The 27,992-nt window shown below is 40.2% G+C and overlaps 3 protein-coding genes across 9 annotated transcripts in view; 1 reads left to right on the top strand and 2 right to left on the bottom strand.

Annotated features, from left to right (window-relative positions):
- Positions 1-862, bottom strand: part of RGS12 (regulator of G protein signaling 12) — a 91,633-nt gene extending 90,771 nt beyond the window's left edge. The window contains exon 1 of one of the 5 annotated variants that reach the window (XM_062638733.1): positions 624-862. The gene's annotated coding sequence lies outside the window, so the exon portion shown is untranslated. The remainder of the gene's footprint in view (positions 1-623) is intronic. The other 4 variants (XM_062638732.1, XM_062638731.1, XM_062638738.1 and 1 more) reach the window with 4 other exon arrangements.
- On the top strand, positions 10-1,075 carry LOC134174129 (uncharacterized protein C10orf95-like). The gene is made up of 2 exons (XM_062638817.1): positions 10-206; positions 382-1,075. Exons 1-2 carry the CDS (start codon positions 10-12, stop codon positions 1,073-1,075), a joined length of 891 nt encoding a protein of 296 aa, XP_062494801.1.
- Positions 1,076-11,644: 10,569 nt separating this feature from the next.
- Positions 11,645-27,992, bottom strand: part of MSANTD1 (Myb/SANT DNA binding domain containing 1) — a 34,518-nt gene continuing 18,170 nt past the window's right edge. For all 3 annotated transcript variants that reach the window (XM_062638728.1, XM_062638727.1, XM_062638729.1), the window contains 2 exons: positions 23,301-23,585; positions 11,645-14,785 (listed from right to left, as the gene is read on the bottom strand). In XM_062638728.1, the coding sequence (XP_062494712.1) occupies positions 14,545-14,785; positions 23,301-23,585 (526 nt within the window). In that variant the 3' untranslated portion in view covers positions 11,645-14,544. The remainder of the gene's footprint in view (positions 14,786-23,300; positions 23,586-27,992) is intronic.

Below are 27,992 nucleotides of genomic sequence, written 5' to 3'. Positions count from 1 at the left end.
AGGCTCGGGATGGTCCGCACTCCACGGCGCTCACAGGAGAGCGAGGAGCCAGCAGAGGGGCACCTGGCGCAGCCGCTCTCCGAGTTACGCTGCGGGCTCCGGCGGCACCGGCGTAGCCGCGTCCCGGGAGGGTTCGCACCTGGCGGCGGCGGGAGCACCGCCGGCACTGGAAGCGGCAGGCCGCGGAGGGGGGCGAGGAGAGCGGGGTCAGCGCCATCCCGAGCAACGGTCCGCGGGGTTACGCATTAACAGCCGCTTCCCGGGAGGGTGGAGCTGCGGGGAGGGGACAGGCGGCACCTGAGCCCGCAGGGGCGGTTTGAAAACTCAAGCGGTAAAAGGACGGGTGCGAGGAGTGCCCGAGACCCCCCCTCCCCGCTCCAGTCGTGCCGTCGGGGGTCGCGGGCAGCGCCGCAGCCGAGGGGCGCGCAGAGGGGGCGGCGCGGGCGCTGCCCTCCCCCGGCTCCGTCCGCGGAGCTCCGCTCCCCTCCCCCCGGCTCCCCTCAGGCCGCCCCTCGGCTGCCCCCCTCCTCCCGCCACACCCCGAGCGGGGTCCCAGGCCAGGCGCTCGGCGGCGAGGGGCCAGGGAGAGCCGGGCGGGCGTTCCACGCCCCGGACCCACTCACCTCCGTGTCCCGGGACTCCGGCCACTCCACTGAGGCACCAGCTCCCCTGGTCACCGAGGAGACGGGCGTCGGGCTGCGCCGCAGAGCGCTCCGGCCACTGGCTGCGCGGAGCTGTCAGTCACCGCGCTCGCCCGGCAGGGGTGGCGGTCGGGTTCCCGGACAGAGAAAGGGGAGAGACAATACCCAGCTCTAAAGAACTACAACTCCCGGCGTGCTCTGCGAGCGCCGCGCTCACTGCGGCCGTGGGGAGCGGCCTCGCGTGGGATGCCGGGACTCGTAGTTCCTCCGTCTACCCCGAGCCTCCTCGGCGGGGCGCGGTGGGCAGCGGGCGCTCCGCCTCTCCGCTTCGCGCCGAGTGGAGGCAGTGCGCAAGCGCGTGTTGCCGGCGCCCTTTCGAATGGGGCTGGGGGGGCGTGAGGAGCGGTCGAAACCGGGATGAAGGGAGGGATTAAATGGTCAATATCACTCATCAGCGAGAGCTTGCTCGGTTTTGTTGGAGCTGGGAGAACGAGGTGGAGCCAGTACTCACCTCAACAGCACGGTGGCGTTAGGTCTTAGGGGAGAGAGCGGTTAGAATAACCCGCAGTTCTGTGGCGACGCTGAGGAGACAGGGCAGGTTGGTCAGGGAGGATGGGCCGGGAGGCGTTCAGAAGTGCACCAAACAGGTATGCCGTGCCTTTGAAGGCCGGGAAGAAAGTGAGACAGAGCTTACAAGGTAAAGGTAGAAGTGGGAGGGCGCAGGGTGGCACTAGGTTCAACAATCCCGTGAGGGTGAGGGGGTAGGTGAGGCGTTTCGTAGTAATTGAGTGTCCAAAGGGCAAGAGTATGTGTAAAGGGGAAGTTTTACCACCTATATAGAGCAGAGCACAAGCGCCAAGTTCTCAAAGTACACTGGGAACAGCTCTATTTCTAAAGGGAAATACTAGAAAACCTTATTTTAAATAGAACAAATAGAAAGAAGGGAAGATAGTACACATAAAGTGAACATCAGTTAGGAGATTTGTGAGGAATAGTGTCCAGAAAAAGGGAACAAAAACCTCTTTGGCTTTCCTACAGAACCTGAAAAAAAAAAAAAAAATCATTATCTTTGCTGAAAATTGCAATCTTCAATTGTTTGCAAGGACTTGTAGTACTCCTTTATAAGTGGGGGTTTTCCTCATTTAAGTGTCTGTGCACTGGAAACCTGAAATAGAACTGAGCCTACCAGTCAGTATGTGAAGGAGTATGCACTTGCCTTTTCCGTCTGGTTTGGCTTTGGGTTTGTTTTGGTTTGGGGTTTTTTTAGTCTCCAGAGTAAGATATTTATCCTACAACTCACTGTTGCTGTTATACCTGTAAGGTAACTTTTAAACTGCAAAACTGTGGCTTGATGGTTTGAGTTCAGTAAGTTGTCTGATTTTTATCCAGTCAAGGCAATTGTTTCTTAGTATCTCCTCCCCCTTTCTGAAACACAGTATACTGGAGTCTTCAGGCAAAATGAAAACACAGGCCAAGAGGAAAAGCTCTTTGGAGAAATAGAGGATCCTGCTCTTTTACTCTAACCTCTGCCTTCTTATTCTGCTGTTTTTGTCAGTCCATCCCAAGGAGATTTCTACCAACATGAAACATTGCAGATCATTTTAGATCCCAGTTTTGTTATCTGTCTTACTAGGTTTTATAGAAAAAGCTTCTGAAGGGGAAAATAATCAAATTAAAAAAAAAGTGCTATCTTTTCCTCATCTTCACAGAAGACATCTTGGCAGATGAATGTAAAATTGCAAGGTGGTAGACCTCCTAACTTATGCAGCCACACTGGGCCCTATAAAGGTAGTTAGTGATCCTTTAGAGAGGCTAAAATTCAAAATGAATAAAGAAGAAAATTGACTGTTTGATTTTAAGCCTCACATGATTGATCCTTCCAGGTGTGATGCTGTAATTTAAACAAATACTGCAGAGATCTAGATTTGCCCAAAGAAGCAACACTTCTTTATCCCTTTGACTGGGAGGAAGTTGCAGGGACAAGAATTGCATTGCACAAACAAATGGTGGTGTTTTGGGTTGTCATCACTTAACAGTCTAATTATTTCTACATGAGGCTGCTAAGGCTGTATGTCATTTGCCACTGTTTCTGTTGCTTGTGCTACCCCACCAGATCTAGGATTGGCTTGCACTACCTCCCTGCCTACAAGGAGGTAAGATCGGTCAATGAGGTATTTCTAACATCCTGACCTTGTATACAACTGTAACAGAAGAAAACCTTTCAAAGTGACAAGTAGTTAAGTGATATTGTAACTATTCCACAGAGGTATCTGCAGGTCTCCCTTTGAGTCTTCATGAAGTTAACAGAAAGAAATGCCTTAGTTTGTTTTCATGCTAAGTGGCATCAGCATCTTGTAACTATAAAATAATTACTCCATGGCAGTGTCAGATTACCTCTTTCACAGATACTAAAGCTCTTCTATTTGTGATAGACAACAGAGTTGATTGGACTTTTGTAATAGCATAGAAGTATGTAATTTGTCTTTGCAGGCAGCTTTCTGTAGTAGAGCAGAATTTCCTACATGAGTACTGCTCAGCAAGGAAGAAGTGAGCACCGAAGACGGACGTGGAAAGAGGTGTGCTCACACAGCCCACTTGCAGTCAGAAATACCCATCTCATCACTAATTAATTTATTTAGTCCTTTTCTTAAGTGTTTTTGGAAATGGTGATTAAGACTTTATGTTATGCTCTTGAGCAAGGTGATTAATGGTCCCTGAAAAATCCACGCAACGTCTCAGCTGTGACTTTTCTTACTGTTTTCATCTCTGTTGGAGACAAAGGAAGAAAGAGTGTGAAACAAAGTGATAAGGATTTATGGCTTTTAGGCTGTAACAGCTTTGGCTTATAAGCCTAAGGAGCTTAACATTGGGTGTACAGACATCTCAATCACACCAAGGGTGGCTGTCACAAAACAGCTCGTCAGATTTGATCTGGAGGGGTTTACAATGCATCCTGTAATGAAGTGTGGTTATTGCTGTCACAAACCCTAGATGAGAAGTCAGAAAATAAACTTGGTCCAAGTACTTGTTGTATACAAAAATTGGAAATATTTGCATACAGTGGAGCTCCTTGAGCTCCATTTTTCTTCCCTTACCTGTAATTACGTATGGTTAAAGTTGGTGTCATGTTAAACCTCCAGTGCTGATGAGCAACTGTAATATATGTGACCAAAACATGTACCCCATGATGCAAAGTCCGTGATTTTAATCGCCATTGTTTAATTACCTTGGTTAAAGGAATGAAAGTGTTGGTTGCTCCTAGAAGGTTTTACTTTAGACAAACAAAAATATAATCATGTAAATGAAAATTTTCTTATTTAATGTTATCAACATGTTCAAAACAATAAAATTGCATAGAATTGTCAGCATTAAATGCTTCTTCAATATACAAGCTTTATTTCAGTCTTCCTAGCTTAATTTTGTTCTGAACATCAAGGAAGATGGTATGTCATATACATTATCATTAGCTTGTGTTGGTCAGCTAAAACATGGTTGGGAGCAGAATCCTTATTAGAGAACTTCTTAAATTCCAAAACCTTATCCTCCTTCAGTTAACTGTCAGAATCCAACCCAAGGGATCAGTGACGATCATGTTTTCCACACTGAGGACTGCATATGAGCAGCTAGCCATCAATATCTACCTTGGTTTACTAGTTAATCTGATCTTTAGAAATATCTTTTCCTTTATTTTAACCATAGTCTTCTCCCTAGTAGGAGACACTTGTGGCAGTGGGAAAAGGAAGAATAAATGCATTTTGGTTTGGAGGATGGTGTCTCCCACCCTAGCATACAGTTGTAAAGAAAACTTTACAAGGAACTGTGAAGTAGTAGAACAAAGATACTGATCTTGTTAAACCTGGACTGGCCAATAAAGAACATATCCTCTTAAATCCTGCTTAGACTTAGAAGGATCTATCTATATATCTTGTGCATCTACTTGGCTTTGTAATTGTGTCCCTACCTACTGTTTATTTAATTAAATATGATAAAACAGCCTGGAACATCTTTCTCAGTGTGAAAGCAAGCACAGCTAGGCCATGGTCATGACTGCACCTTTGCATAGCACTGCAATGTGAATGCATTTTTTCATATCTTCAGAAAAGTTATCTCCCTGCAATACAGTATGCTGTATTTATTTTCCCAAATTGAGCAACATAAATCAAATTAAGCATTTTGGTTTATGCAAAACCTGGAAATACTATTGCTCTTTGACCTCCATTTTTCTTCCCTTACCTATGATTACATATGGTTAAAGGTGGTGTCATGTTAAACCTCCAATGCTGATGAGCACTGTATATATGTATATATACAAATATATGTATATATACAATGTATATAACCACAGCTTCTACTCCAAGTGCTCAAGCTTACCTAATTACTGCTGCCAAGAACTGGAGACCCAAGAATTAGGTTTGGCCCTAGTGATGTCAGTGAAAGCACAGAAACCTCTACCCAACCATTTCTTATGGGCAAATAGCATATGTCCTAAATTCCTAATTTTCTGAAGAATACCTTGCTGAGCCAGAATGATGTTAAAATTTCAATTTCATGTTGTGTCACAAACACCATCCAGTATTGTTAAAACACATACACTAGACTTTTATATTTCTGGGGTTGTTGGTTTTTTTTTGCTCTGAAGGAATGTTTGAGACATTACTGAAGCGTTTGTTGGTTTTGTGATTTGGTTTTCTTTCTCTTTAAGCCTTAGAGCTTTAACCTTATAGTTCAACATTGCCTAATTAACCTGCCATGGCCTTGCTACTCTGTTTAAGCTGTGTCTTCTGTCACATTGGACTCATTTAAGCAGAGTGTCTTCAGTCCCACTGGGCTTAAAAATGTGTGTTATTTAGCAGCTACATGTACTAAAGAAGTGCTGTGTATTTTTTGTGCTGTAAGGAAAAGGCAGTTGTTCCTTGTGGCTCTAAGGAAATGCCAAAAAAAAGCCATTATCGTCATATTCAGCAATAGCTCCTCACAGGGCAAGCAAGCTCTATCCTTGCATCTAAACAGCAAGCAGAATTAGGATCATGAGTGATATATCCCAGTGCTCTGCCCCTGTCTCCCCTTTTTTCATCTTTAAAGCCACTTTCAGCATGGCTGTGACATTCAAACACCATACAAGGGTGACATATCTGGACTCTGATGGCTAAGTTCATTGCTAAGCGTATTTCCTAAATGCTGACGTGCAAGTGTCAGTACAAAAGTGCCACTCATATTCCTAACCCTTAGGAAAAACACACTAAGAGCTCTCCAAGTTCACACATGATAAGCAACAGAGAAGGTGACTTTGCATACTCATTTTAACGTAAGTCCCCTGGTAAAGGACCCTGGCTCCAGGAAAAAATATGAAGCATTAAATAGAGGTGGAGGGATTCGCTACTCCCAGTAAACTCTGGTATCAGAGAATGCATTTTACCTCTCTCCATTTGGGATGTGACAAGTCAAATCCAAGTCCCATTTTCATCCAAGCTTTTTATCTATCTCCAAACTTTGAAGAAAACAGAGGGTCCTTTTGGACCAAGTTCAGACTGTCTTCAGGATCCCTGCTAGAGAGGCACTGCATTGCTTGTGGTAACCTCTTCTCCTGAAACTCAGCTGAAAAGGCATGACAGGTCTGCAGCAATACTTGGGTCCACCTTGGAAGAGGCATTTTTGGTGCTAACGGCTTCCATGCCTAATAAAGCAGAATGATAGGATTCCCCTGGCTCTCAAATCTGATTTCTGATTTTCTGAATCTGAGGCTGACTTCATCTTCCTCTACCTCATAACTGGATTCTGAATGGCTTTTAAGATTAGAAGATACCTGTTCATTCTGGTCAAAAATCATCATGATTATGAGCATAAAAACTCTTCTTGATACAAACAAGATGTAGATTTAAACCCTATGTGGACAGGTTTATTTTTGTGAAAGATTTAACAGTGGTGCATTTCATCTTCATCTAGTGAAGTGCCAAGTTAAGCTAACTGTAAAAGAAGAATATGAGATCTTATTCGTATAAGTTCAAAGAAAATACAGTGTTATAGTTAACATCACACAAGTTCATGTGAGCAAGGTTTTATGCATCCATAAAGGAGACTGCATTGGATCTAATTATAATGAATTAAAGATAAATTATAGTTAAATCTGTAGGGGGAAGGATGAGGATTGTGGAGAGTTTTTAAAGTAGTTTTAATTAATTTTCTAAATATGTTTACTTTGCAGTTCATAGAAAATTGATAGTCCTATCCCTTCCCTCAGCGAAACAAGACTTCCTCAAGCTGTGATAAGTACTTCTCAACATTTAAGTATGTAGCATATTTTATACCTTTAGTAGTATGCACCAATTCATTTTTTTCTTGCAATGTGTAGCAATCCAGAACTTACCCATAAGATAACAATTTACAGTCAGGAAGTTAGACTTGCATTGAAAATGTTACCAGCACATTTACAAATCCAAATTCAGATATGTATGGTTTAACATCTTAAACATTTTAGGAGTTATTTGCCAAATTCTTAGAACATGATGGAGGAAACACAGTTTAAGAAAGCAGACTTATAAAAGGATTCATTTTCAGATGACTAAAGGCAGCTACTTTGAAAGACACTTTTAGATGAGCTACTTTCTTTAAAGAAATATTTTAACTGACAAGAGATTTGGAATACAAGCAACACCCTTCACCACATTGAAAATATTTTACAGACATGGTTCTGATGGGTGACTTCAGCTACCCAGACATTTGTTGGAAGAACAACACAGCAACTCACATATCATCCATCAAGCTCCTGGAATGTGTAGAGGACTGCTTCCTCATACAAATATTAGATGTGCCAACCAGGAATGAGGCACTGCTGGACCTGCTTCTCACAAACCAAGAAAACCTGCTTTGTGATATCTCAGTGATAGCCTTGGCTGCAGTGATTGCAATATTGTGGAGTTTCCTGCTGAGCATGCTGAAGGCTACTACTGAGACAAAGGCTTTGGATTTTAGAAGAGCAAACTTCAGTTTGGGGTTGGGGGAGATTCCATGTGAAGCTTCCATAGAGGGTAAAGGAGTTAGAAAACAGTCACAGTTTTTCAAGTAACATTCTCCTGGAATTACAAAAGCAGTTCATCCCCTTTAAAGACAAGGGACATAGGCAGGCAAGAGATCCCCTTGGCTTAAGTGTGAGCTCCTGAGTCTTCTCAAAGCCAAGACGAGTGTCCAGAGATAGAAGAGCGGACAAACACCCACTGAGAACTGCAAGGACATTGCCAGGGTGCACAGAGATGCAGTTAGAAAAGCAAAAGCTCAGCTCAAATTGAAATTGGCCAGAGATGTCAAAAACTACAAGAAAGAGTTCTCCATATGTCAACAAGCAGAAATAAAGCATTGGTCTACTGTTAAACATGAGAGGTGAATTAGTCCCCACAACACTGAAAAGGCAGAGGCTCTCAACAGTTTCTTCACCTCTGCCTCCACCAGCACTGTTGAGTCCCAGGCACTGTGAACAAAAGTCCAGGTTGATGCAAATACAAACCCACTGTCAGTGGAGGAATAGTTGGTACATGAACTAGTACAGGAGCGTGGCTCCTATAAATCGATGGGCCCTGAAGTTTTCCACTTGAAGGTAAGAGAGCTGGCTGACAGTGTTGCAAGGTGCTCTCTATGTTTGAGACATCATGGGGATGTCTCAGAAGACTGGAAGAAGGCTTATGTCGCCCCCATCTACAAGAAGGGCTTAAATGAGGATCCAGGAAATTAAGGCCTATCCGTCTTATCTTAGACTCTGGGAAGGTTATGGAAGTAATCCTCCTGGCGGCTATCACAAATCAAATAACTCACATGATTAGGAAAAGCCAGCACGGATTCACCAGGAGCGAATCGTGCTTGACAAACTTGATTGACAAAGTAACCTGCTTCGTTGATGGAGGGCTAGCAGAGGACATTTTCTACTTGGATATGGTTTCCCACAGCCCCCTCCTCAAGAAACTGATGTGCTATGGTCTTGACAAGTGGTCTGTACAGTGGGTGGGGAACTGTCTGACCAGCTGCGCCCAGAGGGTGGTGGTAAATGGGTCCTTTTCCAGCTGGCAACCTGTCACAAATGGGGTTTGCCAGGGATTGACAGGGCCCAATGCTGTTGAATGTCCTTGTAAGTGACCCAGATGATCAAGTGTACCATGGTAAAACTTGCTGATGATACCAAACTCAGTGGGGAAGTGGATATTTAGGAAGGGAGAGCCACCCTGCAGGATGACATGGTACAGCTGGAAGAGTGGGCTAACAAGTACCTTACAGAGTTCAACAAGGATAAGCATAAGGTCTTGTGCTTGGGAAAACATAATCCAGGAGTGCAGCACAGGCTGGGATCTACTCAGCTCGGGAGCAGAACTGTGGAAAGGGACCATGGGGTCCCAGTGGACAACAGGCTCAATATGAGTGAGCAGCAACAGCAAACAGCCAAGAGAATGCTGGGTTGCAGCAACAAGGGCATCACCAACAGAGAGAAAGATGTCATTGTCCCAGTCTACTTAGCACTTGTCAGGCCTGGAATACTGTGTTCATTTTTGGTGCTCACTAAACAAAATCGATGTGGACAGGCTGGAGAGAGCTCAGGCCCCAGGGAAGGGCCACAAAGATGATTAAAGGACTGGAAAGCCGCCTAAGGAAAGTTTGAGAGAACTGGGTTTGTTTGGCTTTGAGAAAAGAAGGCTCGGGAGACTTTAACACCATGTTCCTTAACACCATTTAAAGGATAGCTACAAAGATGGAGACTGCCTTTTTATAAGGAATCAAATTGAAACGAAGAGGGGTGACGGGCACAAGTTACTCCCAAGGAGATCCCTGTTGGACACAACAGGAAAATTTTTCACAATGAGAACATCAGTGATTGGAATAATCCCCCCAGTGAGTAGTGGATTCTCTAACGTTCAACACTTCTAAGATTCAGCTGGACAGGTTGCTGGGCCACCTTGCCTAGACTGTCCTTTTGCCAAGAAAGGTTGGAGCAGATGATCCTTGAGGTCCCTTCCAACCTGGTGTTCTATGGTTCTATGACATAACTTCCAACCAGGATCAAACTGAGATCTTAGCTGTAGTAATTAGTCAACTCTATATAACTTACTATGGATGTCTGGTCTCTTTTTCAAAGAACATACTTGAAATTATTCGTCCTTATATAAAACATCTTAAAATAACATGTAGGAGAATGAAGAATTTCCATCAAGAAAATTTATGCATAAGAACAAAATTCTCCCCCTCTCCAAAATGGCAAAGTAAGTTAAATATTTCTGTTAAAACACTAAAAAAAAAGATCAACACAAAAGTTTAACGATGTAGTCTCAAGCTTGCACACACAGGAAGTATGCTACCCATAAAAATCAGGGGAAATAGATTAGCAATCTAGAGACCAGATGGTTAGTATTTACTTGCTGCATAACACCACCAAATGTTCCTAAATTTCTTTTTCAAATTTGCCTTTCACATTACGTTATCAGCATAGGAACTGATCCTGCAAACATATACATACTGAGTTCAATAAATTTATTCATTTGAGTAGTCCCATTTACTGTAATACAAGAGACTGTTCACAGAACCAGGCTGCCAATTTAGGGTAATGCTACAGAGTTATAAACTCTTCTTGCCTCTGCTGAATTGGGCAGATTAAATCTGGAAAAATAAGTTAGGAATTCTGGACATGTGTTTTTCTGCTGATTTTGTACTTTCCAAGAGAGATAGCCATTTACGGAGAACATCATAAAAGACATTCCATGTCCATAAATTATGGCCTGGTTTTGTGGATAACTGTTAACCTTGGCAGGGCCTGAAATAAAATGAAATCTTAAAATGCTTCTCCCATTTGAATTCAAGGAATAAAAGTCACAAACTATTTGAAGCAGCAGATTGTTAATACCAACATGAAAAAAACACAGTTTAATTATAATGGGATCTTTATAAAAATTACTTAACTGCTCTTTGTGAGTTTCTGAAAAATATTTTTGCTTCCAAGTATTTGTCCAGAGGCTTATTTTTCTCTGGTGGGGTCACTCTTCATTGTATCCTACTTATAACTTGTCTAAGCTATCTTTTGGAGTTATCTGTTCAAAATACACAGAATTTCACTAGTGTTAGCTCTTCGTAATGGAACTTTTCCCCTTCACGTTTTTCCTTCCATTTTCACTTTTCCTTCTAAAATGTCATGTTTCTTCTCATCCCTGTTATTACCAGCTTTTTTGTGGAGGCATTTACTTTGCCCCTTTGCCCAACATATTTTTTCCTATCTTTCCTTTTATCACAATCCTACTCTCAATTGCTCGCATGTTTCGCAATGTCTCGTTTTCTCATCTGCCTCCTCAGGTTCTTTTTTATTCTATTTTTACATCACTCACAAAGTCACCTTCCCCCAGGCAGTGCATTTCCTCCCCTATTTATTTTTTTCCATTTGCACCATCTGTGTGTGTTTATGTAATACAGGAGCTCCATTTAGTGAAAGTGATATCGTGCTGTGCTGACCCCGTTACTACCCTGAAAATAAAGAATTTATTTTCCTATGCAACAGTTTATTTGTTGATCACACTTTGAGAAGGCACGAGGGAGTTCCTTTAATGTCATAGTTACAGTGATAAACTTCAGTAACCCCTGATGTGCTCTGCTTGAATACTTATTACACTCTAAACTCCCTACACATATAAACACAGCAGCAGTGTCTCAGTTTTGCCAAACTAGGAACTGTACCAAGTGTTTTAATTCTAGGCAGGTCTTTCAAGTTATAATTAGTCAGAATATTTCAGACATTTAAGTTATCTTTACCTGCAGCTAACAGTCCCAGATAGATGAGAAATCTCTGCCTAACTTATAAAACAATATAACAAAAAATACCCAAAACCTCCAAACACACAGGAAAATCATTCAAACTATTTATTCAATTCAATGCTTAGTCTTTACTAAAACTAACAAAACAGCAGCAAAAAAAAGAAACTATGGGTAGGGAGGGAATTTTCAAACTGTTGCCAGAAGAAGTCTTAGAAAAATCCTGTCATATATGAAACTAGTTCTATTTGCCTAAAGCAGTGCTGTGCTCACTCTCTGGATAAAAACAGGACTAGAAAACAGATAACTCAGAAGGATGGAAATAAAGCCTTTTGTTAAAGAGATGAGGTTTTAAACTCCTAAATTTAACTACTACAAAATTGATGTTTTATAGAGAAACAGAATCTCACAACCTCCAGAAAACACTACTTCCTTTAATGCAGTTATGTAAGACAATGTTCAAAGTCTCATCTAGAATGCTATATATCATCTCAATCATTCACCTTTAAAAAGGATGAACTCAAAGAGTAAAATCAGCAAAACAGTCATCAGAATAATCCCTACCTTACAAAAGAGTGTTATTCTTCTGAGGAAGGGCTGCATGGGACTCGACCTGTGGTTCTCAAGAGTAAACACTACAGAAAGCAGCAAAATCACAGTGTTCATGCAAGAATAAATTAGTATACATTGACCAGAATAATCCTTGAAGCAATCTGCTAAATTGCAGCTCACCCAGCTGTAATGCAGCTCTTCATATAATTCTTGGAACAAAACATGTAATTCATTTTAAGGTACAGGTCCACAGATTTACAAAAGGATTATATGATATCGTTGCTTGTGCTAGCAGGGAAGGAATCAGTGGATTTCCTTCATTCCTGTATTTCTACAGCACCAGAATTATAATTCTCATAGCATGCAAGGAGAATGGCTATCTACTCTAAGGTGCAAGGTTCAAATCTGCTGCCATTGTTATTGCTTATTAATCGGATTTAATTGCTATAAGATTCAAGTAGATAATATCAGTAAATATTTTTAATTCCCATGGAGTTAGGGAAGAGTTTCTTTATATCTTACTGTAAACAAATTGAAGTGTCAGGAACACTGTGACATGGATATATCAGCCTACCCAATAGATCGACATCTGGAATGTATCAAACTATGACAAAGCACACAACATATATGCCCTCTCTCTTATATGCCCGTATGACAGTGCTCTGGCAAGTGTTCTAGTCACCCATATGACATTAGGAATAGTCCTGCTTTTAAGAGTAGTTCTGCAGAGAGAGATATAATTTCATGATTCTCTTTCAGATATGACATTCAGTTTCCATACAAAAAAAGTATTTGGAACTTCACTTTTGCTAAGTGTCAGCTATGACCCTACCTTTGCAGAATCACACCAGACAATTGCCTTTTTCCCAGTCACCCAATCACCAGAGTAAAGATGGAGTGAAGGAAAGTTACTTAAAAGCTTTTCCTTCAGCAGCCACCATTTTTCTGCAGGTTCAGTCTTCTACATTTGCATTATCCTGTTATCATGAATTAAACTGTAGGAACTGGACCACATTTACATCCTTAATCATTCTTAATCTTCATACCTGCAGGATCTTCTAAGAAATATTTCCACATATTATTAATTTGCTTGGTGAGTATAACCTTTATCCTGTTCACCAACCATAATTACAAATTGGTTGGATCTGGGGTTTAAACTAGTTTAGCTAACATTCGCTTAGGCACCAGTGCATTAAATTATATAGCAAAATGCAAACACCTTCAAAAACAAGTTTCAAGAGTGGTTATTATTTAACAGTGAGAATGCAAAATGGCCTGAGCTCCTAGTGCTAACATTAATTGTACACTTTCTAGACCTGGATCTGAACTTCAGTCTTGAAATACAGTGAAAGCAGCAGAAATACGATTTTCAAGAAGGACGCAAAAATAAATGGTATATAGAAAATTCAGCCAACGAATTTCTGAATTTATATTAAAGGTTATTTCAATGTCATATTTCATTAAAGAGCTGAATACTTGCTGGGACTTCAACAATTTAAATACAATCCTTTATGCCTCCGGCTCCCTCTTGTGGTGTATCAATGTTGATCTGCTTTGCAGACCACACCTTAGAACATCTAATTGCACACCAAAGCTGTGCCACAGCAAATGCCACTGCAGGGGTGTTGAATGTTCTTCTTTACTTCCGTCTCTACATTTTGGGCATCAGTATAGGAGATATTTACACTGCAAATAAGAATTAAAAGCCTTTGACTATGGTTACCTCTCCCAGTATTTTTCACTGTCCCAAAGCATATCTGCCCAGCAATAATAAATAAGTTTCTTCTTTTTTCTTTATTTCATTTGATAGATTATATATATATATGTATATACACACAGTACAATAGTTTTCTTTTGTGATAGAGAATAAATGAGAATTTTCATTGCTGGTTGTTCTTTAAGTCAACAGATTCCAGTTAATAATGAAAAAAAAATTAAACATTTAATATCAAAAGCAATTTCAAGTATCTTCTATACATTTTAGTATTCAGTATATAGTTAGGTGGTTTGAGGGGTTTCTTTTTATATCAAAAGTGTATTTGAATAGACTATTTTTAACCTAATACTTTAGAGTACTATTAATATCAGGCAGGCAGTTTAAAATTATGTATCTCATGGTCCCAACTAGCTCTTCACAAGAGCCATAGGTCACTTGTACAATGTATGTTTCAAAATTGGGTTTAATCATCAGCAAAGTCAAGATGCAATCACCATGTTTAGAAATGCACTATTTTGTTCTACAACAGGTCAAACTATAGTCCTTGATGTGAAGCAATGTACAGCACCACTGTCTGTATAACAGTACCTGACCTAGGCATAAATAGTACTGAAGTTCCCAGAGCTATTCATCCCTTAACCTTTCTGTATAAAAATAATTCAACTTATGCATATATTGCACTAATTTTATCATACTGGATAGCTCTCATTCTGCATTATCTGTTCTCTCTGCTTAACTAAGATTACACTAGGGTTTTGATTTCCATGGAAAAATCTGGGAATAGGGCAACAGACACACATACGGTGTGCAGTAAGGGGATATCTATTATATCAATAGTAATCTCAGAGGCATTCACAAAGCAAACTACACATTAGATTTGGAGATCATTTTTTCCAGTAGATTCATCATTCTCTCCTGTAACTGTAAGCTTTGAACTTGAATGATGTTTTGCTGATCCAGAATCCTGCGCACTTCTCTACAGGTTTCTTCCATAGCTCTACTCAACTTCTTCTGTTCTTCCAACATGGCCTCCATTAATTTTAGCTTCTTCTTTTGGAAACTGCAGCTTTGCATTTTTCTTTTCTTAACTGGTCTTTCTTCAGCTCTGAAATGTGAATATTTGTTAATTAAACTCATTTATATAAAAAGAAACCTATGTTAGAACCTAGAATTCTATACTACATTCTTGGCCTAGCTACAGCCTAGTCCTATTTTTAAACCCCTCTGTGCTCTCCAATAAATCCCCTCTCAAGTTTGTGCCAAAACATAAGTATTTAATGTGACTGGCTTAGTTACTTGCATAGTCTTACAGGCTGAAAAAACAAAAGAAAATAATAATAATTAAAAAAAAAAAACCACCAAGATAAAAACCACAATTTGTAAATGTCATTGGTTTTAATAAGAATTTTCCATGGAGAAAACAAGGCATTATTTCAGGGGGAGGTGGCTTTTTTCAATCTTGATTTCCCTTACACATTGAATTTATAAACTGTATTGGGAGAGGCCAAATTTTGCTTATTTGGCCATTAAAACTCTAATTTTAAAGCTGCAACAACCATCCCACACAGAGAAAGTGCTGCGCTCTTATGTGTGGTGTAAGTTAAAGTTTGTTTTTTAAAGCATCACATAAGTAAGGCTGGTCCCACTACAGAATACTAGTCTCAGAACTAGCCCTTGCACTGAACACTTATTTCTATATTTCATCACAAACCATTATAAAGAACATAAAAATTTAGGAAGATAAGGCTTACAAGATTCCTTCTTTTCTTAGTGGATGAGAGAAAGTCTGTGGATGTTGTCTACCTGGACTTCAACTAAGCCTTTGACACCATTTCCCACAGCATTCTCCTGGAGAAACTGGCTGCTCATGGCTTGGAGAGGTGTACTGTTTGCTGGGTAAAAACCTGACTAGACAGCTGGCCCCAAAAAGTGGTGGTGGATGGAGTTAGATCCAGTTGGTGGCCAGTCACAAGTGGTGTTCCCCAGGGGTCAGTACTGCTCAGTTCTGTTTGATATATCTACCAGTGATCTAGATGAGGGGATTGAGTGTGCCTTCAATAAGTCTGTAGATGACACAAAGTTAGGCAGGAGTGTTGATCTGCTGGAGGGTAGGAAGGCTCTGCAGAGGGATCTGGACAGGCTGGATTGATGGACTGGGGCCATTTTTGTGTGAGGTTCAACGAGGTTCAGGCCCAGGTCCTACATTTGGGCCACAACCCCATGCAATGCTACAGGCTTGGGGAAGAGCAGCTGGAAAAGGACCTGCAGGTGCTGGTTAATGGAGCTGAACATGAGCCAGGCAGCCAAGAAGTGCAACAGCATCCTGGCCTGTATCAGCAATAGTGTGGCCAGCAGGGCCAGGGCAGTGACCATCCCTCTGTACTGGGCACCTTGAACACTGCGTTCAGTTCTGGGCCCCTCACTACAAGAAAGACATTGAGGTGCTGAAGCAGGTCCAGAGAAGAACAACGAAGCTCATGAAGGGTCTGGAGCACAAGTCTCATGAGGAGTGGCTGAGGGAACAGGGGTTATTTAGCCTCGAGAAAAGGAGGTTCAGGGGGAACCTTACAGATATCTAAAAATACCTGAAAGGAGGTGGTAGTGAGGTGGAGGTCAGTTTCTTTGCCCTACAACAAGTGAAAGTGGAAGTGTCCTGCACATTTTCAAATCCTTAGTTACAGCCGGGTAACTTCTTTTCTAACTTAAATAATAGTCCACATGTTCATTCACACCTTTTCTAACTCCAGACTGGATTCCCCAGCATCATAGTTATCTGATGATAGGCCTTTTATGTCCCTTCATACAAAAAGCAATCTCAGCCATGTTCTGCCAAATGCAGTATCCTTTCTAAGTAGGATGCAGTAATGAGATGGCACAGTTGTGAGTCGTATGCCAAGTCAACACCTTGCAGATTTCAAGACATCCTTGAACAAGGATAACTTGAACTCTTGAGGAATGTGTTTTATTAATGTGAAGAAAGGAAGGGAGGTCATTGAGCTGTGGCAGATTTGTATCATAGTTTCATTCACATTTTTATCCTACTTGACAGGCTTTGTGCAACGACTGTGACATTCAGATCTCTCAGGAAGAGAAATAAACAATCCTAAGCACCTGAAAGACTTAATGCAAATATAACAAAAAGACACAAGCCCCTTGACATTCAAGAGTGCAATTACCCAAAAAGGGTGAGATCTATGAAAAGAAACAAGTGGATTAAATTAAATGGTATTAAAATCTTAGAGGGAAAAAAATAGAATTGCTCTTGAGGGAAACTGTGAGTACTCTTTAGACATTCAAATATGCTGTCCCCTTATGCACAGGTAAGAAAAAACATCAATCTTGTTTAAATGTGTTTTAAATGTACACTAACATAGTGAACAAAGACCACTGGCTTTCGGATTATCCAAGACTTTAAATTTACTTGTACAATTCAAAGAGTTTTATCACCATTACACTGCTACAATAATACTAAGGGAAAGGAGAAGTCATCATCTTTATGCTAAACAAAACTTTGGAAGTTATACAATATAAACTCACATTTGTAGATTCTATATATCATATTTGATTCTGAGCATCAAATAAATGTGCATAAAATAAATACATGCTGCTCTGCTCAAACTGTGAGTCAAACTTGCAGCTGATCACTGAGATTATCACAGCCAGACAATCCTGAAAGAGTGAGTCTTGTCTGACTGCAAATTCTGTTTGCCCCTGTTACCTCTAAGGGCTGGAATGATTTGAAATGTGATTCTCAGAGAGGTCAGGCAAGTGAAAAAGGTCTACAGTAGCCTAAGGACAACACTGAATCTGTTATTCCAAGGCTCCCATCACTGCACTCCCATTCACAAAGAACGCATGCTTTCTGATAGGCTGAGCAAGAAACATTTTGAAATGATGGTATTAGTTTAGCTAAAGTCACCTTTTGAATTTAAACCTGTCTTCCCAGAGGATTTAAATGTTGAAAACGCAGCCGATCTCTATCCTCTTCCCTATACAGTACTAGAAAGCAGCTATGGTAAGACATCCTGCCTGAAACATGTAAGAACTGGCTCCTAGAGCCACAAGATGGCTTGTGTGTTGTCAAAGTAAGCCCTGGTGAGAACGGTCCTTAATAAGGAATGAGAGAGAAAATCTGGGGCATGTCAGTGGTACTGAGCTGCACTGAGCATTGCGGGACTTTCTTGGCAATTGTGGCTGCCATGTGGGTTTTAATTTCAATGGAGACCAAAAAATAAAAGAAAATAAAAAAGGAAATGTAGTGATTTGAATGGAAAGATCTAAAATGAGCCTTATTTTTAAGGGAAGGTAAAATAAAATCTTTGAAATGTTTTCCTAGGGTCTGTGCAGGATTTTATCTGTTTTTCAGTTAAATTTGGTTCATAAAAAGCCTATAAGATGTATAACTATACATCCAATGCAATAACTGCCTTGGGCAGCTACAGAGAGAAGAGAGAGGCAAAATGTCTGGTGGTGATGGCAGCTACCTGGGGAACTGTGTCAGCAATATCTGTATTCTGCCAGTAGCTGAGAAAGCACTCACTGACAAGTGCTTGCTCACATCAGGTTTCAGCACAGAAAAGTCCCCCCAAAAGCCAGGGCACAAGGATTCTTCAAGGTCTGCTAAGTACTCTTTCTGTTTCTTTACAATTAACAAACACAACTCAGTAATTAGTCTTCATTGAAAAGAAATTTCAGATATCCCTGGCTTTGGTGGTGTTCCAAATCTCCTTTTCTCTCCAGCCATAGTGACTAGTAATGAGAGTTTTATGATCACTCACAAGTACATAGACTTGGAATTTACAATACTCTCTTTGCAGAATAGCTCTCGAAGGAGAGCCCTTGAGAAGAGGTCTACAAAAGAAGGATCTAAGGAATCTAATTTACAAATAAAGAACCCTCAGCACCAGGGAACAGTGTAAAATGTCCAGTGATGCCTGAAGGAGTTACTTGAATACTGAAGTGTTTCCTCAGACACTGAGCCATCTTTCTTGAGGAGTTCTAGGTCTCGTGAGCAGCACGCCAGAGACAACACTCCAGTGTCAATAAATTTGTACAACAGAAAGTCAAGAGGAAAACAGAAGTAGGAACACGGGTTCAGCACTGAGTAACCCACCAGCATCAGTATCCTCGAATGGTTTCAGCTACGAGTATGTCTAGTTTGGTAATCTATAGGCATGAGCATAAGAAATGATCAGTATTTGCTGTAGCAAACACCAATCATTTCCTGTTGCTGTTTCTCCATGTTGCATTCCATGATTCTATGATTCCTTTGCAGCTAACGCCTCTGGGACAATAGGGGTGCAACAGATCCTGACAGCATCCACAGCCTCTGTCAAGCCTGGTCTCTGAAGGCGGATTTTCAGATCTGGAGGAAAGAGTGGTCTAGGAAATCCGGGACCTCAGATACAATCCTCTGATACTCTTGGGCCTCTAGTGTCTATGGCAAAGGGCCTTCAAGAGAACTGGCACGGGCATTCCCCTGACTGCACAAATGAAGAGTGGAAGAGCTTTGTCATTAGGACCATGTTCCAAGCAGAACCTTGCTGAACTATTTACACATTATGCTCCAAAACAGGCAATGCAGGGTTCAAAAGAAGGAAATGAACCAAGGGAATTCCATCTCATCTAGGATCCTGAACAGAAATGAATGTGTACTGGAGACCAGGGGGAACAAAGCAAAACCTCCAGATGTAACTAGGCAAGGTATTAGGCAAGTCTCAAGTGAATTTATTGTCTACCTATCTAAGATCAATTTAATTCACTGTTCAATTAAAAGTTCCTTGGTAGATTGCTTACACTCACATAAGGCTCATTTCAGGAGTGTGTGTGAATAATTAATGAAGCAAGAGTTGAATACAAAAAGTAATCTCTCTACCAAAATGTATCACCTCCACAAAACCATAAAACCAGTTCTTCCTTTCTGGCTACTTCATGGCAAATGGGTCTCCAGTTCCATCAGTTTCTGGAATCTATGGCTTTCAACAGCTAACAGCTGTTTCTGGCTTGTTTGCGCTTTTCTAGCTATGTACAAATCTGACTAGCCCTCCATAATCCATATCTTCATGGAAAACAATTAACAGTTATTTGGAAATAAGCAATTATTAATGTTAGAGATGGCACAACAATCCTCAGAGTTTGAGGACTGAAGATCAGGTAACCTGGATCTTCTGGTAAACTAGGCTCATTCAAATACAGCCAAATGCATTTAGGAATTAACGAGGCTCATCCTTGAAGTCAGGTTTAGAAAGGAACCACAGAAATGGCTTAGAGCCTGGGCAAAGGATCTTGCTATCATAACTCTGCATAATGAGTTAAGATGCATGACATAATAATGCGCATAGCCTAAAGCTCAAACTTCTTTGTAGATGCTGCCCATTCAGATTTTAAACAGCCATGGCATAATTTTAGAAAGATTAAAGGCTTTGCCAAAACTGTTATTTCCTGAATTAGAATCCTCACCAAGTTTTAATGCGCTTCTTTTAAACAATTCATGTCTTGGTTAATTTATGTTACCGATTCTTCTGTGGGTAAACCTTCTGTACTAAATTATTCAACCTACATTTAAAAATTAAAGAATATCAAAGATGGTATGATCATGGCACACAACTAGCTTGGGGCAAAAAGTGAAAAATACTGAAAGGGTCTCCAGTATAGTGAAAAGAAAGATAAAGAAAAGTAACATCTGAAAGTTTAATTCACTATATTCACATTAGAAACAAGACACCAGTTCAAGCAAGGGTTTAATCACTGGAACAGATCCCTATAAGGAAAAGTGAATTCTCCATCTTCTGAATATATCAGTTCTAAGCTGGATATCTAATAAAAAAGTTCCAAGAGTCAAATGAATCACAGAAACAAAGAAGTAGAGGACAACAGAGACATGCTGTTGTCCTCTGCTAAGGGAAGTGTGCCACAGAACTCCCTCCATAATTTTTCTGGGCTCCAGAACAGAATAACTGAATTTAAATACATGGATGGTATTTAACAAGGAGTCAGACTAGGTGACACGGGGGTTTTCTTATGGTCTATCATTCTACAAAAGTAACTCTTTCACCCCCATCTTCAGTACAATAGAAATGGCAGAAGAGATGAAGTCTGAGCCACGCTCTCAGTCTGTGTAATTACATTCTGTCATTACTTTAACAATGAAAACAGAGACTATAAATTAGCCCGCAGGGTGAAAAAAACAGTTTTCAATTAGGTAAAAAGTCATTTACAGTGGTGTCAGGAATTTTGATTTTAAAAATGTAAGCTGCAGTACGAGACTCCAACACGTTGCATTCTATTATCTGACAATAACAGAATGATTCTATTATTGTCAGCTGCTGTATGGACACTGCAGTACAATACCAGCTTTGTTGAAGCCCAAGAGCTGTGGTAGAACAATACTAAACAAATTCCCATTAAAGGAAAACGGGGATTCCAAATGTTTTCTTCATCTGAAAATTGCAACAAAAATAAAAATTAATTTTATTCCACAATGGTTGTATTGCCACTAACTAGCAAAATTCAAAGAATTTAAAATAAAACACAAAGAAACACAGTTTCAATTTTTTTAGCTTGACGGTGTGTATGTATTCATTGAAGTATAAATCTTGACATATTTCTCTATCATAAATTAAATTTAGTAATTTTTTTAAGTCATAATTTCTGTAGCCAAGTAGCATCCTTCTATGGTCGAGGATACTGTGGCAAACAGGAAGCTCAGACTCAAATGCTGTATTTGAGATTTTAAAGGAATAGTACTAAAGTTTTCAGAAGTTTAAAAGTTGGCTTAAAAAAGAGTATTGATTGAGGTTTTCTTGACTATCCACTGTTGTCATAACATTATGATTTTTATTACTGAAGAAAAAATCCCGTAGCATAAGCTTACTTTGCAGTTGACTGAACTGCACAGAAAAATAAGGCATATACAGTTTTAAAATATACAGCTGTAAAATGCCTCTATATTTCACATACATATATGTGTGTGTTTTTCAAAATACGTTTCAAAATAATTGGCTTGCATAGCTGTAGAGTACAAAAATTGAGAGAGAAATTAAGGACCTGAAATGTTCTTTCGATTTCAAATCCCAATATTGTCTTTAGTTCCTCTTTTGAATCTGTCAGATCATCTGTGAACCATTTAGGGCCAAGAGCATTTACAAAAATTCCAACATGGACCCAGGTTTTGTATGGGAGTTCTTTTCTCTCTTGTTCACTATTTCAAAGTGTCTTTCAACTACGGGATGACACACTAATTGCAGAAGCTGAAAATTGCTTCTCAGTTCATGATTTACCATTAGTAACTCTAAGAGAACTATCTGCCTTTCCCTTAGTACCTCTAAGCGATTTTAACCCAGCTGATACCATTAGCAAGCACTGTATTTCCTTCTGGTCAAGAAAGAGTTCTCTACTCTTCTCTCATTCACCAGGGTAAATTAAATAGGTCAAAGCTGTACAAGCTTTTCAAACCCCCCCTACAGGAATACCACTTCTCTTCCCACATACTCACCCCCTTAATATCACAAGTGCCTTCTAATTTTTAATCTGATCACAATGCTCACCTGAAATGTTATATTAATCTCTGAAGTGGTATCTACTGCTCAACTTTGAACTAGGATGAAAAACAGTTGTTGATTGTGAACAAAAAGGTTGCTACAGTTCAAGAATTATAAACCCTAATATATATTCAGTCACCAAAAAATAAGTTTTAAATAATAATCAGCTATTCGAGGGCTATTTGGTTGAGTGATTGAATGAATTTACCCTAGTTTCATTCATCCAAGAGTAGGCCTGGAATCAATAATCCATTCTTGTTAGGTTGGCTCTTCTTCCAGCTCAACACCTTCTCAGTTGCATGACTGACAGATAATTTCACTGTTTTAGTAAAAGCCTCACAGGCTCACGATAAGGATCTCTAGGACCAACTGTTTTTCCTGCCAGAAAACAGTAATGAGCTCTTATTTCACACCACTCTGGGTGAAAAATGACACCAGTAAAGTCTAAAAAATTGTATCAACCCTGCCTTTTGTTAAAACGCTGCCTTCCAGAGAACTCCAATCTTATCAAGAAAAGGGAACACATGTTTGCATTCTCTAACTAGCATTTACTTTGAAAAAGTGACATTCTCAATTGTATTTAAAATGTTGCCATGCACTTTCAAACAGCGCGAGTAGCACTTTGGTGTCCACAGAAATATTTACTTGGCATCTTTTCACTGTTTTAATAATAGGTGAAGCCAAAGAAATTTCATACTCATACCAAAAGCAAAAGTAGAGCGTGCCAAAAATCATCTAAACTGTATGTTATATCTCAGCTCACACTGCAGGGCTCTCTTGAACATGCCTATACCCCTATAATAAACACTCCACCTCATGTGAGCCATGACATGCATGCTGAGTTTTGGCTATATTATACAACTTTTTCCCCAGTCCTCCTACTCCCTTCCAGTCTCTCGTAAAGGAATAAAGAAAATGCCCTAATTCAATGAAGTGGCTGAGACTGGGGAACAGATCTCATTTGTGATTTACAGAAAAGATACAGAAGCCGTTAGAGAAAAAGATGCTAGGGTGTCCCCTTTACATAGCAGACTCGGTTCATTCTGTGGAACACAAGAAAGGGGGGAAAATAGATACTACCTCAGCTTGTAAGAAAGTAAGCTTGACGAACTCTCTGAGTGTTCATCTTCAAAGCACTCTTCCCTTCCTTCATATGTAAACTGGTTATATGGCAAATACAGAGGTGTAGACTTGGCTGATGGAGACTGTGAGGCCTCCGTCTGTGATGTGGAAGGACCTGGTTGCTGGTTTTCATGCATTTTCACATCGCTGTGGTCTGTCACTTTGGATAAGATCCTATCGATGGTTTTGTAGTAAGGCCAGTCAGGTGCAACAGTTTCACTGTCAGTCATGCATTTTAATTTCCTGTAAGAAAAGGCGTACAACATTAAAGCTTGTTTTCTTATGAAGGTACTTTTCTTACAGATCTTCTGTCCCAAAACATTTGTTCTGGTCACATTTAGGAGTTAAACTGAATACTTTCCATGAGAACAAAATCAGACACTTTTCTTTTAATCTCCAATGACACCTTTCAGTTTCTCTTCCTAGTTTTGCCCTGTGACTAAAAGTTGCATGTAAACCCCAAATGAAATTCAATACAAATAAAGATCATTACAGCTTATAATGGAAAGTGTACTTTTGGTTGTAGAATATTTTTTCTTCCCCTTACAGAGTGCCAGACTAATCAATCTGACAGCAGTCCCTGACAACTAGAGTAGGCAACACATCACAGCCTTATCCAAACTCTGGGCAACCCTGTCCTTCCATGCTTTCAAGAATAAACATTACTTTTCCATGATGAATACAAGTGACTATAAGTATAATCCATATCCTTTTCCTAATACTGCCTAAAAGCTCTGGATTGCCTAGGTAAACATCCCAATAACAACCATGAGATGGTGGATGTCTGTTCATCTGTTACAGAATAATGATCAGCGTAGGAAGAAGTATAGAATTTAATTAATTTACAGAAATAACCCTAAGAAAACCAGTTAATATTGCATTATAAACAGCATGCACAAAACAATTACAATGACAGTGAAAGGAGTCTCAACCATGGACTTGTCTTTCACATGCATCTTAGTATGAGATCTATTAATCACTCCTAACCCAATGTTCACTTCTATACCACTCAGTGCCCACTCTTCTTTTATTTATTTTTACTGAGTAATATAAAACTGAGGTATACAAATGAATTGTACATCTCAAGTAAACTCCAGTGCCCAGCTAAAGTCCCAAACTTTCTTTCTATTTCCCTTTCCCAGCTTGGATCTTGCTACTCTAAATCAAGATGCAGCAAGGTTACACGACAGGAAAGGCAAGACCAGTGACAAATGCTCCATTTTCATAAACCAGATTTCATTTAAATTAACAAAAAGCTGAACCAAATCTAATTGTCGCAACTTTCCACATGCAGAAAAAAGGATAAAAACTATTCCTGGACACCTGGCCCACCCCCTTTTCTTGAAGCCTTTCAGGTTTTTCATCCTCAGAATCCATCCTGCCCACACCGGTCCTGCAAAGGATAGAATTAAATAACATGTAAACACGATAAAAATGGTGCCAAACTTAAAAGTGAGAACTTCAAGTTCTTCCTTTTAGACAGCGTTTAGCCTAGGGTAAGGGGAAATCCACCAGTGAGTGAAAAAAGCAGTAAGATTTGCTTAGATTTTAAAGCCATTCAAGGATTCTTTTCTCCTTGTTCTTGCAAGGTCTGGTGAGCTTTTCCAGCTACTTAGAAATGCACATCACAGTCCTGCACAGCAAAGCCTCCTCAGCCATCCAGATTTTTATGCCCTCTATGCATTCAAAATTTTAATTTCATACATGTTTGCAACCTATTGCTGCGACTTCATCGTCAGAGAATGTTTAGCACAACCTACAAATACCCGTGTATCCATCCAGCACAGAAACAAAACAGCTAAATACAAGGCTGACAGCAACCATCATTTGATATTGATTATTTTTAGTTCAATTATTTAGGCTATTTGCATGAAAAACGTATCAATTAAACCATTATAAGCTACTAGCCAAGTCCATGTTCCACATTTGTTTGCCCATCTTGAAACAAATGCATTCAAGCAATGGGGTTTAAAACATTACTACCCTCAACTGCTAGTTTCAACACATTCACCATGGTTGGTCATCTCCATGGGCCAGACAGCGAAAAGCCATGTGTGCGCACATCTCAGCCATGCCATGATTTGGTGGTAGATGCCCCAACCTCTGGAAACATTCGAAGTCAAGTTGGATGGGGCTCTTAGCAGCCTGACCTAGTAGACGATGTCCCTGCCCATGGCATGAGGGTTGGACTATGTGACCTTTTTTAAAGGTTCCTGCCAGCCCAAACCATTCTATGTTTCTATGAAGTTTTCAGGAGCAGGTATTTTGCCTGAGCAAGTCAGTACTGTGGTTTCTGTGTTTGAACTCAGCTGTGTACCCCAGATCCCATTTCTTTACAAAACTATCCTGATTTTGAAGGAATAGTTGTTGTTTATCATCTGCCCACACAGCCGTAGAATTGCAGCTATATGAAACCAGGTATTTCTCTGCCTCTGAATACATTGAATGAATACTAATTCTTCCACTTCTGACTGTTTACCATAGCTCTGGGCTAAAAAAGGGGATCACTACCAGGAGGTAGGCAAGACGGTTTTGTTAGCTTAAAAGCAGCACCAGAAGCAACCATCTACCTGTATAGTGTCTGGCTCATACATAAAGAAAAAAGGATGAAATAGATGGAGAGATGTGAAGATAAGGGGGGAGGGAGAGCCAGTCCTTTGGAAAAGAATTAAGAACACTGCAGGTGGAGGAAAAGAGGAAGAACATTCACCACAATAGTGGTGACGGTTTAGCCTTCTGGTAAAAAGAAGCCTGGAGAAGAGAAGGCTGCATGGAGATCTCACAGCAGACTTCCAGTACCTGAAGGGGGCCTATAGGGATGCTGGGGATGGACTCTTCATTAGGGACTGTAGTGATAGGACAAGGGGTAATGGGTTCAAACTTTAACAGGGGAAGTTTAGATTGGATATAAGGAAGAAGTTCTTTACTGTAAGGCTGGTGAGGCACTGGAATGGGTTGCCCAGGGACGCTGTGAATGCTCCATCCCTAGCGGTGTTCAAGGCCAGGTTGGACGAAGCCTTGGGTGGCATGGTTTAGTGTGAGGTGTCCCTGCCCATGGTAGGGGGGTGGAACTAGACAATCTTAAGGTCCTCTCCAACCCTAACTATTCTATGATTCAGAAAACAAAGCAAATGGCTAACTTTGTAATATTAATATCAATGTCATAACTGATCATAGCAGGTCTTAGTTGCATTCACAGTGTAAAGTTGGGGGTTTTGTTTGTTTTGATTGTCTGTGTTTTGGTCTGTTTTAATGAAAAATAAAGACCTTAAAAAGAAACAGGACAATGGGATGCAACAGTCCGGAAACGAGAAAGGAAGATGAGCCAAACATCCAACACTTTGAAATTGGGCAAATTGCTGGCTGTGTGAGCAAGCCAGGCAGAAAGATTAGGTAGGAGACAGCAGTAACTGAGAAAGTCAGCAGAGCTCACAAACTAAATCCACACTGAGTTTATCTAGACCTGTTGCTGTTTCATGAGGCTCTATAAAAAACCAGCTGAGAGCAGAGGCAACTGAGAACTCCCTCCCAAAACTCAAGGATCAAAGTCAAGCTGCCAGTGGACAAATATCTGAAGCATGAAAAACAGTCAACCCAGGTAATCTGAAAGGTGGATACTTTTCTTATTGCAGGGAAGTGAATGAATTTATGGGCTTTGAGATCCTGCTGCCAAAACGCACCACTGAATGGACTGAGAAAACAGTAGAGTAATTCCTGCTGCCACTGACCTTTCTTCAGACTTTGTTCTATGTCTATTAATCCACCATCTAAAATAAGTTTATGACAATATTATGTTCTAAAGTATTTTTTAAATCACCACTATTTAGTCAGTAAAAAGCACACAGTCTCTAACATGCCACCTTTTTTTAGGCTTTGCTCAAACCAGTATTGCTTTTTTATTATTATTACGGTGTTTGATATTACTACTTGCCTTAAGGAATGGATACAAGATCCATCTCCTGGGGTTTCTGAGAAAAGCTTTCAAAATAAATAATAAATAGCGACTGTTTGTGAACCAATCAATGGTGAGGAAAAGAAAGATGTATTAAAGTACAGTCCTAAGTTGTGCATCTGCTAGAAATTATTGAAATTAAAGAGGAAGATAGTAGAATATTCAAATTCAACTTTCTGCAGTAACTTGGCTGTGCTTATATTTTATCACTTGCTGTAACAGAGGTCAAATATTCCACTTGTTTAATGTCACAGTAGAGCAACCGATTACACAAGCAGCAACATTTAATTGCTATCATGTACACATGAAAATAAAAAATTAGACTAATCTTTTATTCAAATCATGAGACTGATTCAAATTTACCAATCATTAACATTAATTGACTGTGATTCAAATCAAAAAGCAACAGCTGCATCCTGGTTTCGAGGCTTTGGGGAGGGTGATGGTTTTGAAAGTAATAAATTCATGTTCACACAGTTCTTATTTTTAAACATCAGAAGGAGTCAGTCAAAACTGTGGCCCCCTGTGCAGGCTTTACAAACCCTTTTCCTTTCTATAAACCAGTGTGCATTATGTCAGTGGAAAAACAACAGATACAGTGCCCTGTTACACACTGAGATCAGCATATTAGCGGTGACAGGACAGCTTCTTTCAGAAGGACTAATTACAGGTCCATATGTGCTGAATGCCCCAAGTAG

Source organism: Pezoporus occidentalis, unplaced genomic scaffold (assembly GCF_034315485.1).
Source record: "Pezoporus occidentalis ecotype Australia unplaced genomic scaffold, CSIRO_AGI_Poc_V1 ctg58, whole genome shotgun sequence".
NCBI classification, from domain to species: Eukaryota; Metazoa; Chordata; class Aves; order Psittaciformes; family Psittacidae; genus Pezoporus; species Pezoporus occidentalis.
The sequence above is the reverse complement of the archived record's forward strand: the minus strand, read 5'-3'. Positions and strand labels throughout refer to the sequence as shown.